The sequence below is a fragment of the Andrographis paniculata genome, unplaced genomic scaffold (genome assembly GCF_009805555.1).
Source record: "Andrographis paniculata isolate CXL003 unplaced genomic scaffold, ASM980555v1 Contig52END, whole genome shotgun sequence".
Taxonomy (NCBI): domain Eukaryota; kingdom Viridiplantae; phylum Streptophyta; class Magnoliopsida; order Lamiales; family Acanthaceae; genus Andrographis; species Andrographis paniculata.
In genome coordinates, this window is record NW_026137587.1 from 3,836,651 (window position 1) to 3,853,002 (window position 16,352).

The window sequence follows — 16,352 nt, forward strand, 5'->3', positions numbered from 1 at the left end:
GAGGAGAGATCCTTCTATATTAAAGATTCAAGTGCTACGTCTCAACATCCTTGTATAAGTAATGCACTTCGATGTACATGTCCATGCAAAATTGGAAGAAGATAAATGGATGACATTTCAATATTTTGTGTTTTAATGTTGGCTAATTTGGTTGTTTGTATATTATTGTTTATATGTATGTTGTTAATTTAGTGCATAACACAATGTAGGTCATGTTATGATTGTGCCTGAACTTAAATGGCCGACCATTTGTTACATTTTGATCGAATTTTTATATATCAGTTCTCACGCCCTCCCGGTGTTCTCTTATGTTTTTAATCTACTTACACCAAAATATTTTTCTATAAGCACTCCAAAATTCTCGCATACATGCCCCCATAAACTTTGGTTTTTCTGGCCAACTTCAACTCGTGCATCCGTCATCATGTTATACTGAGCAATAGTCAACTCTACACCCTCCTCACTACTCCAATTCTTATTTGCGCGTTGGTTTGTCTGAGGATGCCTTACAGAATGGGTGCTTTGAGAATGAACTTTAGACTAAAAAGGTGGACGGCTACCATTAAAGGCTAATGTGTTGCCTTGTAATGCGTGACTTTTTTGAAACGGAAGTTGAGGTGAGGTACCAGGTGTTACAATATTCCACATTTGTGTAGAAAAATGTGATCATTTCGATGAAGGTAGTATTACACAGGAGAGAGAGAACTACAACATAAAAACTATCATTTATAGATCACTGCAAAAGTGTTTGCACTTGAACATTTGAAATCTTAATATGTAGAACAAGTTACAATAGCTCAAATGGTTCATCAAATTTATATATTCATCAATGAAGAAAGACCATTATAGTGAAACCACCTATAAAACAACAAAGATGTTTTCAAATAAATCATCCAAAAATCCTCTATAAGAAGAAAACTCGGAAATGGTAAACATAAAGTTGATAGTACATCCACAAATGAGCAAATATAATTAAACATTTTGATAGATGCAATATTCATTCATTCAAGACAATTTAGACAAGGTTCACTGTTTATTTTTATATAAAACCTGATAACACGTCTAATAAACTCATTCAAAGTTTGACATTATAACAACCGTGAAAACTGCAACAAACTTTATCCTTGATTTTGAGAAGCAATAAAGAATCAATTGTCGCTCAGAGTAATTCCACGTCCAAAATATGTACAATACTAAGTTTATTATCAGAATTTCATTTAGAGCCCAGTTAATAACACTAACATTTCATTAGTCGATTGAAACTATACAATGAAAGCTAAAGACCGAAATTCACAAATTCATCAACCATTTCAAAAAGGTTCTTGTGAACTATTTCAAAATATTAGTAATAGAATATTTGAAGTGGTCAACTGATAAACCTAACTAAAAAACTCATCTAGAAATTTATAAACACTTATGCTATTCCTTTGTATGTATCAAGTAGTGATTCAGGAAGAAAAGAAAATGATTTAAAGATTCATAAAGCTTTAATTAATAGACTGTGAAACTGAGAGATTAAATTACCTGAAATTCGTTCGACCCCGGCATCTTTAAGATAGAATAACAAAGAGTATGAGAGGGAGAGCAACTTGTGCAATTCTTCATTGTCGGAGTTCCCAGAGATAAATTGAAGATGTAGATGTCTTAGTTAATCGATTTTTGCTTGAATTTGTGAATAGAGAAATGGGTGAAGAAGATTATTGAATTTTTTTCCAATTTCTACATCTTTCAATAAGAAACTTGAATGATTAAACAAGTCGCTGTGGAATTTTTTACCATCTTTTATCCATATTTTAAAAAATTATTAACACATCAGTATTTCAAAGTTTTCCCCAAGAGCCATTATGATTGCTCTTAGGGCACCCACAACACGGACATCGCCATATTTTATATATATATATATATAATGGAAAAAAAAAGGGTAAACTGTTCTTTTAATCCCGTAACTGGACCCTCTTATCATTTTAGTCCCGTAAGTGGAGCCTGTCGCAAACTAGTCCCATAAGTAAAAAAATTTTGTTGTTTTAGTCCTCCGGCGCCGGAGATGCCCGCGTGGCTCGCCGGAGGTGACGTGTCCGCCAGGTGTCGCTGACCTGGCGGACACGTGGATTTTTTTATTTATTTTTTTTATTTTTTTTAAAACTTATTTTTAATTTATTTTACATTTTATTTGTATTTTTTTATTTGGTCCAATTAAAAAAAATAATAATAAATCCACGTGTCCGCCAGGTGTCGCTGACCTGGCGCGACACCTGGCGGACACGTCACCTCCGGCGAGCCATGCGGGCGTCTCCGGCGCCGGATGACTAAAACAGCGAAAATTTTTCACTTATGGGACTAATTTGCGACAGGCTTCACTTACAGGACTAAAATGATAAAGGGGTCAAGTTACGGGACTAAAAAAACAGTTTACCCAAAAAAAAATTAGAGAAAATACCGTACCATACTTGGGAGCGGTCTTTTGGCGAGTCTTTGCAGCTAGATAAACATTTTTTTTTTATTTATTTAGGAAAAATTGTATAAAATGCCCTATATGTAGGTTCAATTATAATTTTCGAACAATATTTTTTTACTTTCACAATTTAGGATATTATGTGTACTTCGGTATTATTTTTTTCCTCCGGCGCCGGAAAGACGCACGTGATCATCACGGGTGCCTTTGTGGCATGGCCGGCGTATATGTGGACGTTTCCGTTGCTATGTTGTCGCCCGCATAGTCGTCGGACAGGTGACGTGGAATTATCTTATTTTTGTATTTTCGCAATGTGGGACTTTATGTATACTCTAAGTATTATTTTTGTCCTCTGATACGGAAGAACACAACTAAATTTCTCCCTTCGTCCAATTGAAAGGTTACCATTTTCTATTTACGTCCGTCTCAAAATAAGGTTATCATTTCCTAATTTAGTAATTGTACTACCTACTTAACATAATAAATACCCTTTCAACTAAACAAGGTTTGTCCTTTAATTTTAGTAATAAAAATTTTTAAAAAAATTTTATATAAGGAAGAACACAACTAAATATTTTAAAAATTAAATGCAAAATATCTTTAATTGTCATTTTAAGTATAAACCACCAATATCAAATCATTGTTTTATCAAACACTTTAATACAAAGCGTTAATTGAATCAGCTAGACAAATCAACTAATTAAATCATCTAACAACTAACGGCTAATCAAATAAGTTAATAGCTAACAACTAACAACTAATTACCAAACACACCCTTAATATATATATATATATATTAATCTTTATATAATATATTAATATTTAATAGTTTATTTTCTTAAAAAATTATATTTATATTTTGGTGTATAAATTTTTATTTAATATTTATAGTTTTTATGTAATAGTTATAATTTTTAAATATATTGATTTTTATAATTTTCGTAAAATATTTAATTTGATATCTATTAATTCAATTATATTTTTGCTTAAAATATTATAATTTTATTAACTTTATATGTGCTTTAATTGAAATTACACACAATACAAATAATAATTAAAAATATCTACAAAGTACTTTTATTAAAAAATTGTTAATAAAAAATCATAGTTTTATTTTTATTAAATATCATAAAAATATAATATAATAAAATAATACTCCTCCATCCCGTGGGATGAATCATTTTATTAGAGACACAATTTTTTAGGTAGTGTAAATTAGTAAGTTATTAATAATAAATTATAATATTAGTTTATTATTTTTCATATGAATAATATTATTGGTATTTGAAAAAATTTTAAGATTATATCTCAAAAATATATGTAATATGGATATTATTTTGTAGATAATAAAATTTTATATAATACAATCAATAAAAAAAATATATTTTTATTTATTTATCATTATCATAAATTAGTTTTATAAAAAATGAGGAGTTTTAAATATAGATAAAAAAAAAATTATGTTAATTGAAGAGAGAAATAGAAATAAATGGGTTTTGAGTGGATTTAAATATGTAAGATGTTAGAAGTTTAATTAAATTGATTTATATTTGTTAAGTATGTTTAAGATCGATAAAGTTACCAAAAATAAAAATGAGTCATCTTTTGTGGAAAATATTAAAAAAGAAAAAAGATCATTTGTGACGAGACGAGGGAAATATAAATCTCTCTTTTTAAAATATATAAAATATTTAATTAGGTGAAAATATGTGTTTGTTTTATAAAATAATTTGAATGAGTATTTGATGACATAGGTATGAAAAATTGTGTATGAAATATAAAATAATAAATTTATATAATATATTAATATATTATGAGAACTTGTGTTTATAATTTTTTGTTAAAAATAAATACGATTTTAAAAGTTTTTATTAAGGTAAATGTAAAACCCTTACCACATGCCACAACTATATATGTACACAGACGCAACGGCATTATATAGAGAGAGAGTAGTGGGTGGGTGGGTGAAAGTAGAGAAAAATATGGTCCGGTTGATTCCCCGCATTAACCTCGATTTTAACCCTACCCCAGCCCCCCACCCCCACCCCACCCCACCCCCCACCCGTACCCCCACACTTTCCACACTCAATCAGAGGACACACCACTACACACTCACCCTTCCATTTAATTAATTTATTTTAATTTTGCCCTCAGCCTACCTAAGCTAAGCTAAGCTAAGCTAAGTTGAGAAATTAATTAATACATTAACTAATGCTCCACTTTTTGTATAATATTCTTCATCATCCTCAAATAATGTATTTGCAGCTATTATTAATGTTTACATATATTTTTACATAAATAGATAATAACACGTATGCTATTATATTTATGTATTTTATGAAAAATATCTTCCTATCTATTAAATATACATTTGTTTTATTTATTTATTTATAAAAATATATTTGTCATTTTCGTCCGCTCTTAAACAATGTTATTTTTTCATAATTTGGTAATTATATTACTCATCTAACGTAATAAATAGTTTTTCAACTTACACTATATTATACAAATGTCATACTTTTATATTATACAATACTATTAAGGATATTTTTATCTTTTTTACTACAACTCAAGATAATACTAATATTATGTCAAAAAAAATAGCGACACTCCGAATTAAACATTGTGCCTTTATATATTAATAATTTAATATAAAAAAATTATTAAATTGGTTGTATAACCTTCTATTAATAAAAAATAAATAAATTAAAATAGATAATATTGACAACTTCCCTCTCAAAATTTATATAAGAAATTAAATTAGGTGAATTTTGTATACAACTTTCTACAAAATACATGCATATTAGGCAAGTAACCTTAGATTGCATACAAATAAATATTGTTACAAAAAATTTTAATATAATTGTCTATTTGTTAATATATATATATATAATATTGATGACTTGTTTTCCTTCTACAGACTTTATTCTAATAAAAAAGAGTTTATGCAATAAGTAGGGGTAATGTGGTGGTGTAGAGATGTGAATGTAAATTTATGGATTCTAATAATAATTAGGGCGTGTTTGTCGGAGGTTCGGGGAAATTTGAGTTTGTGTTTGGTTTTTATTTTGAATTTTGAGATGAGTTTGAATTTACGAGTTTCTTTTTTCGTTAACTTTGGGCTGAGTTTGAAGAGTTTTGATGTGCATTGATTTGATACGAATGAATATAATAATATAAATGTGCATTAATTTGTATAATTTGATTAATAAATTATACTATACCTACATATATATATATTTCTAAATTTTTATTTATTTAGATTATAAAAAAATTTATTCTCCACAAAATAATATATTCATTGTATATATTTTGTTGAATTATAATTATTATAATTTTTTTATATTTATAATTTTAAAAAACTAAAAAAAAATGGTGTCAGACTTATCCCCAAACTCCAACAGCCTAGTTTTGGACTGAATTATTATGTAAACACACTGACCAGAGAAACACACCTTAATAAAAATTAATATAAATTTTATAGTAATATAATTATTTTATAATAATAGACAATTGAGAGAAATAATAAAATGGAATGATAGATATAGAGGTTGGAAGTATTTATAATAATTTAGCCATATATAAGTAAATAAATAAAAACACCTGCAGCTAGGTTGCATTCTATACTCTAGAGCATCCATATCCACCCATGCTTTTCCAAGGAGAAAGTTGTCATCCTTTCCGCCTTTAAGTACCTTTCTTTCAACGATACAATTAATTTTCAAATAAATTTAAAGTCCCAATATATGAATGCAAGGCAAAAAGACATATAGAGAGAGAGTAAAAGAGGCTTGAACAAAACAATATATATATATATATATCTTTATTCTTTTGCGTGTTATTATTAAAAAAAAAAATACTATTATTAATATATATATTTTTTTTACAAAAAACAATTATGTTGAATTTTAAAAATATACAAAAATCGCAATTTTATGTAAACACAAACACGAGTTAGTGAAAAAGTGGAAAGGAATGAGGCAGAAAACAAGAAAGGCTGCAGAGTGCAGTGTAGTGTAGTTATAGGAGCCAACATGGGACAGACCTGAAATCACACTCTACACTCAGTAATACATACATATATATATATATATTTGTAATATTTTATATGTATCTGATGACTGATGATGAAACATGGGGTGGCCACTACAGTCATTGTTCGCCATTCACTGATTCACCCTATTTTGTCTTATTCTCTCTTTCTCTCTCTCTCTCTCTCTCTCTCCTCTATAAATATCCTCACTCACTCACCTCACAGTCACTGGCAATTATACTCCAAGTTGATCGAGAATCCATTCCATCCTCAGAAATTAACAGTAAATCTGGTTGGACAATTAAGGCAAGACGGGTCTGCCTCTGTGGATGTTGGGCCTCAGCGTCGAGCGCCTCCGGGCCGACATGAATCGCCTCCTGGCAATGCTCTTCCACCAGGTCTCTCTCTATCATCATCGTCATCGTCATCGTCATCCTATCTCATATATATACTTACTTATATATAATTAATAATAGGGAGTGTTGGACGAGCAGTTCCTGCAGCTGCAGCAGCTGCAAGACGAATCCTCCCCCAACTTTGTCTCCGAGGTTGTCAACATCTATTTCAACGAGTCCGAGAAGCTCCTCAGAAACCTCAGAGAATTGCTGTACGTACGTAGTGTATTCATTTCTGGTTTTTATAAATTATTAATAAATTCCTGCAAGCTGCATGCTTTTCACGTACACACAAACAAAAAAGCCGTGCCGCGTCCTTCCTTCTCCAGGCTTATATATCGTATATTATAATAAAATTACAGGACGGAGAAGGAATTCTCAGACTACAGGAAGATGGGGAGCCATTTGAACCAGCTGATAGGGAGCAGCTCCAGCATCGGCGCCCACCGCATCCGTACCGTCTGCCTCGCCTTCCGCGCCGCTTCCGACCTAAACAACCGTACCGGGTTAGTCCTGTCGACTTATTATTGCAATTGCTAATTAATTAATTTATTAATTTATAAAGTGGTGGCGCGTGTTTCAGGTGTTTGAGGGCTTTGGAGGCGCTTGAATGCGAGTACTGCTACCTCAAGAACAAGCTGCACGAGCTCTTCCAGGTCCATATGATCAGATTGAATATATATGTTATTTTTTTTTTCTTATTAATAAAAATAATAATTCATTATATATATATATATATATATATATACTCAGATTGAGCAGCAGAGAATGCTGGCAGCTGCAGTGAGATACCCCCAAAACAACAATCCCTAGCTTAGCTAGCCCATGACCATGTATGCAACAACGTAACCTACCACCTCCTGGATTATCGAATCAAATGAAATCAATTAAGTGAGCTGAGCTGACTTTCGTGGTTTTCTGGGAAATTGAATGCATTCAAAGATTGTCGCTGCGTTTTGCTTCTGTTCTGTTCTGTTGGGATTCCCAGGAGACGAGACAACGTACCAAACTCCCATTTTTATTACACAAGTGGTAAATTTAGTATTTCTATATACACATAGTAGTTAATATTAATGGCTGGCAGGCAGGCAGGCAGGCAGGGAGGGAGGGAGGCAGCTTTTACTTACTGCTGCTGGTGCTTGGAAATTAATTAAATTAAACTGCTGCATGCCACTTTTCTTGATATTGTAATTGTAAGGAATGAATGCATGCTTGCCCTTCCCTTCCATTCATTTCCTTCATTTAATTAACAAGAGAACTCAATATAATATAACATACATGATCATTTTAATTTATAAACATATAAGTGATTTAAAATATCATTCATATCTTAATTGAGTTGAACCCAAATCAAGGGTGGATCCACCTTTACATCATACCCGACCCATACTTGAATAATTAGAACCAACTTTTAATCAAATGGGTTGAGTCCGAGTTGGATCTCGGGTTAACTCCAATGTATTGTCATCTCTAGATATGATCGAAATATATATATATATATATTTAACTTAAAAACTTCGATACAACGAAACCTTAATGTCACCCTCTTAATTCAATTGCACAAGTTCATTAAGAATACATGTGAAATTTGTTGTGGCATTTGCTTATGGCCCGTGGCCCATGGCCCAATCATTATATTTTGTTATTTTTATCAGTCAAAGATATTACTATATATTTCTTTTCTATTTTAAAAAATATAGACCTTGCTACAAAAATAAAAATAGCCTCAAACATCCATTTATTTACATCAATATTATTACATTAATTCACAAATAATTTAAAATAAAATAAAATAAATCAAAGAAAAAGAGAGAATAAGCCATAAAGAGATTAACTAATTTCTATTTCTATATGGTCGTGTAAATTTCGAACACGACCGTGTTTGTTCAGTCAACCTATTGCTTACAAACACGGCCATATTTTTATGAATATGGACGTATTCGGTCCACTTCGGATCTCATTACATCAACATCAATGTATTCGACTAAAATTGATATATATTTTTTTAATATTTAAACTAAAATGTGTTAAGGATTTCTCCAATGTTGACCATTCAAGACACCAATATTCATTCAAATACTCTTTTATTCTACTCGGAAATTATATATTTATTAATTTGTTTGTTTGTTTTTTTTTATGAAATTTAATAAATATTGTATATTATAATAAGAGTGGGTGATAGTTTTAATATATAAAAACTATTTTATTTTTGTAATGTGTAAAGTTAATGTAAAATATTGATGCGAATAAGTATATATATATATAAAAAGTATTTGTAATATATAATAGGATTCATAAATGTTATAAAAAAAATAGATCCTTTATATTTAAATAATACTCTATGTCATTAAAATATATGTCTATTTGACCGAGCAATTAGTAAGTAAAAATAAATTTTTTTTTTAAGATAAAAAAAAGTAAAAAATAAGTATTTTTTTTACTAAAAAAAAACGAAAATAAATTTAAATAACAACAAAATAAATTAAAATAAATTTGCTTGACCGAAATAATATAAATTAAAATAGCAAAACTACACTTTCCAAGCCAAAAAAATTAAATATTTAAGTATTATGTTATAGTGATTTCTTCGTACGGACACTACTACTGATGGGACGACATTTATTAAGTTTGATTTTTTTTAATCATATCACTAAATATTACACCTACTTTATCTAATTTCAACTGTACAAAATAACTACTACTGCTACAATGTTTAATGATTTTACTTACATGTATCTGGAGATCAGCAAAATATTCGAAATCCGAAAATTCAATACGAATCAAACTGAAATTTAGAATTTGGTTTGAATTTTTCGGATTTTCGAATTGGATCGGATTGAAATTTTTAATAAATTTCGAATTTTCGGATCAGATCGGATCGGATCGGTATATTTAAAATCCGAATCAATCCGAAATCCTAAATATAACATTTTAATATATTTTTTTATTATACATATTTAATATTTTATTAGAAAATATTATATTTTAATATAAAAAACTCAAATTTATTAATTACATTTTAATATATTTAATTTTATATATTATATATATAATTAATATTATAAAATAATAATAAAATATAAAAGATATTTAAAAATTAAAAAAATAATAATAAAAATATTTAGAATTTTAGATTTTTCGGTTTGGTTCGGATTTTTTAGTTCGGATTACGAATTTTCGGATTTCGGTTATTTCCGTTCGGTTCAGATTGATTTTTTCAAAATTTTTGAATTTTCAGATCGGTTCGGATTTGACAAAATCCTAACCGAAAATTCGAATGCTCACCCCTGTATGTATCACATTTATTCATTTTTCTCGTATATTGAGCTTGTCGGTGTCAACCTTTTTCTCCTCATTTATCGGTGGTGAATTCTTTACCTAACCTTTCTTATTTTTCTCTTCACGCGTTGCTAAATTTGAAATATATGCAATAATTAATTTTGCTACATAATAATAATAATAATAATAATTTTTTTTTTTCTAGTCATAATTATTAATTTCATGTCGATAGATTCGTATAAATATATCGTCCCCATTGGCCATCACAATCTAATTATTATGGTCACAATATTGTTCCGATCGCACATATATACAAACCTAATAATAATAAAATTGAAAAAGCTATCACAATTATTTGTTTTAATCATTTTATTTTATTTTATTTTATTTTGGTGAGATCAATAATTACAACTTTTTGGTAGAAAACAATTTGGCTAATGTCCACACGTTGCATGATCTTTGTATACACTCAATTACTATTAGGAAACGTTTGGTACAAATAATGTAACCGATGACAAATGACAACAGATCATGAAATTGTAAATAATCAAAATTGATTATTTTATTTGGTAAAATAGATAATTCAGTTAATAAATGTAAAAATATATATATATATATGTATATATAAAACTTAGAAAGAGAATACGATTATATTGCTAGTTGAAAAAAAAAATTCCATAACTAAAAATGATAAACTGGATAAGAAAAATATTATTGTATTTTTTTGATTAAATTTTTAGTTTGATCATTTATTTTAGGTAAAATAGCAAAAAAACCCCATGTAGTTTTCCGAATTTGCTTAAAACCCTTCGTGGTTTTAAAACTCCAAAAAATTTTCTTGTGATTTCCAAAATATTGCAAAAAATCCCCGTTAGGATTTAACGGTGGTTGTATGTCACACGCCTACTATGCGATTTTTTATCCATAAACTGATATATTTTCATATAAAATTATTAAAATACCCTTATTACTACTTTTTACAGCAGCTTCTTCCTTATTCTTCTTCTTTTCCGTACTTTTAAAATGTAATCTCAATTTATTTTTTTAATTTTAAATCCACTAAATACAACCAAATTTGAAATCGATCCCAAATTTATTGCTCACTATCGATTTCTTCTTATGTTTTACAAAATTCAAAAATATTAAAAATCAATTTAACATCCAGATTTGAAATTAATCTAAGAAGAGAAAGAATTTGGTGCTGCTAGTTGCAGAAGAAGAATTGATGAGGAAAAATAAAAAAAAAAAAAATTGGGAAAAAAGAGAGAAAGAAGAAAAAAAATTGAAAAAAATAACAAGAAAAAAAAACTGGTCCAACCCCTTCTACTTATTCTTTCTTTTCTTTTTCCATTTCTCTTCTTTCTTTTGTTTCTCTTCTTCCTTCCTTCTACCCTGCTCCAGCCTTATTTCTCTTGTTGTTATTTTCCAATTCTTCATTCTTCAAAGAAGAATTGGAGATGAAGAAGAAAGAAAAAAAATTTGGGAAAAAAAAAAAGAAAAGAAAGAACCGGTGGGGGTGCGGTGGCGTGAAAAAGAATTGGGGAGAAGAAAAAAAAAATTGGGGAAAAACCTCTTTGTGTGTGAAGAAGAATTTAGGGAAGAAGAAGATGAAAGAATCTGGTGTTGTTGGGGAGAAGAGAAGAAGAAAGAAAAGAAAAGAAGAAAGAGAACTAAATTAAAAAATATATAAATAAGGGTATAACAGTCAAATATAATAAAATTTAGCGTCCGTTAGTCAAATTTAGAGATAGGAGAGAGTGTGCAACATTTTAGAAACTATAAATAGGTTTTCTGAAATTTTAAAACTACGGGGGATTTTCAGTAAATTCAGAAAACCACATGAGAATTTTTGGTTATTTTGCCTTTATTTTAGTAATAATTTAGATATGAAATCTATATGAGATTTGAATAATATAAACATCATAAATACTTAACAAGAATAGGAAAAATAAAAAATCACAAATAAATACAAATTAAATCGTAAAATTTAAATCTAAAAAATATAAAATAAATAATAAATAAACATATATTGTACTCTCTCAATTTCATTTCTCTTCTATACGAGAGATAAATAAAACTAGAAAACAAGAAATAATTTATATTCTAATTCTTTGTTTTAATCAAACAAGATAAATGAAGATATATTTCAATTTCTCTATTCTCATTTCTCTCTGCTAAATACACCTCGGTGTCAATGGTTTTATATATGTGTGATAGTTGTTATATCTTAAAATAATTTGAGAAAATATTCTAGCAAATAAAATACATAATTCAACTTCTTAATTTGATAAAAGAAGTAAAAAAATTTAAAACTTATGTTATACAAAAACTAGATTATACATAATTTTATCTAATGCCAATCAACTATTTCAGGTATTTGTGTAGTGAACAGACGACTATTGTGGACATAAATTTTCTTTTATGAGTGTTTTTATTTTATATAGTTAATTATACATTAACATGAATAACGAAACCCACAACGCATGCATATATATATATATATATATATATACAAACCATATTGACAAATGAAATATACAATTATTTTCAATATAATTCACTTATCGACCGTCTCTTAAATACAGTTTTTCACAATGGTCTATTTGGTTACTTGTTGAATTTCGATTGACATTATACTTTCAATTTTATTTTTTTTCTCAAATATTATATTATATTGAATTAACTCATTTTTTTCTTTTTTATTTATCTCACTTCAATAAACAGATATATTTTATATGTTCAATAAATTGTATTGAACAATAGTTTGTTGTTCTTAATATTTTATTGAACTTGCATAACACAAAAGATAGAAGAATATATAGAGAAGTAAGACTGCATGTAATTATTCAAGTTATCAAATAAATACATCACAGATGCAATAATTCAATGAAGAAAATAATTTTATATACTTCTTGTTAGATTTTTGTATTCATTTAATTATCGTATCATTTCCATAAAAATGGATCTATTTTCATTTCATAATTTTAACCTTGAAAGGTGTGCAAAAACTTATGGCCTATGTTAGGAAGTGATGTATCGAATAATCAACGAATAATTTTTCTCTTTCTAAAACATGCTTTTAAATTCACTCACCACTAATCTTCAACTTTATCCGACAGATAAGTCACACTAGGCGAACCATGTATAGCAGGTGACCGAAGGCGTCGAGAGTTTGAACTCATGACCTCACAGTCACACGTCCAACCTCCATATCACCAAATCGTCCCTTACGAGACAGTCATGTATCATTTAATTTTATAAACGGTCAGTATAGATAGTATATATTATGGTCATTTTAATGTTATTAAATAGAATGTTATTACAGAGGCAATTAAAATACTGATTTGGTCAAATTAATACCGTACTGATTTGATACAATATAATATGTACTTTAACCTCAAGATAGTCTGTATCATAAATGCAAGACAAACATCGTAATACTGTATCATATAAAAGTATTAGTTGTGCAATTTATATATTATATTACATTATATAAATATGTTTGTTGTGTTAAATTTAATAATATACCGTACTATATAGAATTCTATCACGTGTTGTCGGAATATATATATTATATATTATATTATTATGTATTGTCAAACATATGTTATTTATTTTGATTTAATGTGCTTAGCGGATCAAATGAAAATAAGTTTTGCTATGGAGAATATGGTTGCTTCTCATGAATGTGATGGGTTTCTTTCAACTTAGAGTGAGACATGCATTTTGAAAGTTTATCCTTATTATTTGTCATTAGTATTATCTTGTTAATTTGTTGTTTACTTACTCACCGTATTGTGTTCATAGAACCTTTTATATGAATGATAAACGAATCCATTGTTAAACTTCTTTCTATATTTTATTTTTTTCAATAAAATTATTTTGATTATCGAATTTATTTTTTATAATCATTTAATAATTTTCTAACAGTCTTGTTCTTATTCTGAAATTATTTGAAAACAAACTATATGTAATAATTAAATTTTTCTAAAAATTGCATGCTTTTCCTCGTATTTTAAAAAACATTATATGAAACTCTTTTTACATTTTTTGTCTGATGAAAATATGATTTTATTCAATATTTTTTAAATTATAAAGGGTATCATACAATTTTAAAATACAGAAAAAATTTACTCCAAATTTTGCAAATATATGAAAGGATGAACTATTAAAAAAAAAAAAAAAAAGCTAAATTATTTATTATATATCTTTTTGAATTAAAAAAAATAATGTTACTTTATAAATTGTTTAGTAGTAGTATAAAATAAGAACGAGAATACTATCAAACACGTTGAAAAATGAAAGACATTAATTTTTATTTTTATTTTATTTGATAGGTAGGGTCCGTTTCACAGAAGTGAGTATAAATACGCTGTTCCAGTTCCGAGGAGCTGAAATCCTGACATAATCCAATCCGTTCATTATGCGTAAATCGTACCGGGCCCACAAGATTGACGGTTTAGATCAATCAGGAGCAGCGACTCCCAATTTTTCTTGCATTTTCTTCCAATGAATACCAGAAGAATTATTGAGATCAAAATCTACAACATCTAACGGTGCAGATTCTCTGGGCGTTGAAGTCCACGGAGCGCTCAGACAAACCCTAAACAAAATCCACCCTTTTATCTTGTGTTCCCTCTCCATTTGCGTCTCACACGAAGATCGCCGTCGTCTTTCGACTCCATCCACTCGAAGCTCTCTCTCGCGCGCAGTTTCATACTCTTCTCATCTTCGTAACGATTTCTGCTCAGGACTTCGAGTAGGAGACGGAACGGAAGTGAATCCATGAAGATTGGAGCGATTGTGGAAGAAGGATATGTGTACGAAGAGGAAGTGCATCTGACGGTGAGAAAAACTTGCCTCTTCTTCGCCGGCGACGGATTTAGAGCTTATGATTCGAAAGGTGAACTCGTCTTCCGCGTCGATTTGTACGGTCCAGACGCCGGCGATACTGGAGAAGTCGTTCTCATGGACGCCTCCGGTCGGTGCATCCTCACCGTCCGCCGCAAGGTAAACTCCTCGCCTTGTCGATTTCTCGAGAATTTTATGGCGATTTTTCGCCTCTAATTTTGCAATTGCGCACAAATTGGTAACTGATTGAGTCAATTTACTGATTTCTCTGTTCCAATTTGGTGATTCAGAGGCCGAGTCTTCACCAGAGATGGGAAGGCTTCGTCGGCGAGGGAAGCGAGGGGGAGAAACCGCTCTTCAGCGTGCGTAGATCGTCGATAATCGGACGGTCAAACGTGTCGGTTGAAGTGTACACCAATCCAAGCCAGGAGTACAACATAGAAGGCTCGTTCGGGTGCCGTAACTGCACCATTTACAACGCGGAGAAGGAAGCGGTGGCTGAGATTCGCCGGAAAGTGGACGCCTCCCACCATATCGTGCTCGGAAAGGACGTCTTCGTCCTCTCTCTTAAGCCAGGCTTCGACGTGGCGTTCGCCATGGGAGTGGTCCTGGTGCTCGATCAGATCCACGGCGCCGACGACGACGACGACAGGGCGGAGAACGGCAACAGAGTCGGCGTGGACCCCAACATCGACGACTCGTAAATGGATGTTTTTTTCTCTTGAAAGTAATTAATTAACTAATTTCGATTTCGACTTCCCTTTTTAGTTTGAAAAGTGAATCTCGAAAGTTGTTGGGATTAGGAAATCTGCTAAAGAATTATTATTAATTATTTGTATTGTATAAATACAAGATTTTTTTTTAGCAGTATAATACTGTGTTTTGTAATAAAAAGTATTGTATATTTATTTTATTTTTTTATTTTATTATTTTGATGTGTACCGGTACACCGTACATTATTTCAAAAAAAATAATAATTTAAATATTCTGATAAAAAAACCAAATAATAATTATTTGTGTTAGTCTAATATAAAATATTTTATAATTACCTGAAGATGTTTAGTAGGTGATATATATTATTCCACTTTATAATTATTTGATTTTTTTATTATAATATATATTTTTTAAATAAGACATTCTATTACGTTGGAGGAATTTGAGTCTCTAATCGGATTCACAAAATGGTCTGACACTTATAAATTTGAATTTTTAGAAAAATATTTCCGCTGTCCAATACAATACTCTTATTTACTATTTTTGTCCGTTCTAAAATAATAGTCTAATTTTCATAAATAACTATATCACTATAAAACTATTTTATTTTTTCATTATTATTACACAA

The 16,352-nt window shown here is 29.4% G+C and overlaps 2 protein-coding genes across 3 annotated transcripts; both read left to right on the top strand.

Moving 5' to 3' along the window:
• Window positions 1–6,726: 6,726 nt before the first annotated feature.
• On the top strand, window positions 6,727–8,138 carry LOC127254825 (pseudo histidine-containing phosphotransfer protein 6). 2 transcript variants are annotated; one of them, XM_051280127.1, is made up of 5 exons: window positions 6,727–6,883; window positions 6,962–7,092; window positions 7,243–7,386; window positions 7,464–7,536; window positions 7,634–8,138. In XM_051280127.1, the coding sequence occupies exons 1-5, from the start codon at window positions 6,815–6,817 to the stop codon at window positions 7,691–7,693; spliced, it is 477 nt and encodes a 158-aa protein (XP_051136084.1). In that variant the 5' UTR covers window positions 6,727–6,814; the 3' UTR covers window positions 7,694–8,138. The 2 variants fall into 2 exon arrangements, with proteins under 2 accessions (XP_051136084.1, XP_051136085.1); XM_051280128.1 differs by having other exon boundaries at window positions 6,980–7,092.
• A 6,659-nt stretch (window positions 8,139–14,797) lies between these two features.
• LOC127254014 (protein LURP-one-related 5-like) lies at window positions 14,798–15,923 on the top strand. Its single transcript, XM_051278863.1, has 2 exons — window positions 14,798–15,169; window positions 15,301–15,923. Exons 1-2 carry the CDS (start codon window positions 14,945–14,947, stop codon window positions 15,712–15,714), a joined length of 639 nt encoding a protein of 212 aa, XP_051134820.1. The 5' UTR covers window positions 14,798–14,944; the 3' UTR covers window positions 15,715–15,923.
• The last annotated feature ends 429 nt before the right edge of the window (window positions 15,924–16,352 follow it).

What these genes read in the sequence shown, in the direction of transcription:
- LOC127254014 (XM_051278863.1), top strand. Translation starts at nt 14,945, where the DNA reads ATGAAGATTGGAGCGATTGTGGAAGAAGGATATGTGTACGAAGAGGAA. An exon ending in TCCTCACCGTCCGCCGCAAG is followed by an intron (nt 15,170 to 15,300) that starts GTAAACTCCTCG and finishes TTGGTGATTCAG; the next exon opens with AGGCCGAGTCTTCACCAGAG.
- LOC127254825 (XM_051280127.1), top strand. Translation starts at nt 6,815, where the DNA reads ATGTTGGGCCTCAGCGTCGAGCGCCTCCGGGCCGACATGAATCGCCTC. An exon ending in TGGCAATGCTCTTCCACCAG is followed by an intron (nt 6,884 to 6,961) that starts GTCTCTCTCTAT and finishes AATTAATAATAG; the next exon opens with GGAGTGTTGGACGAGCAGTT. An exon ending in AGAAACCTCAGAGAATTGCT is followed by an intron (nt 7,093 to 7,242) that starts GTACGTACGTAG and finishes ATAAAATTACAG; the next exon opens with GACGGAGAAGGAATTCTCAG.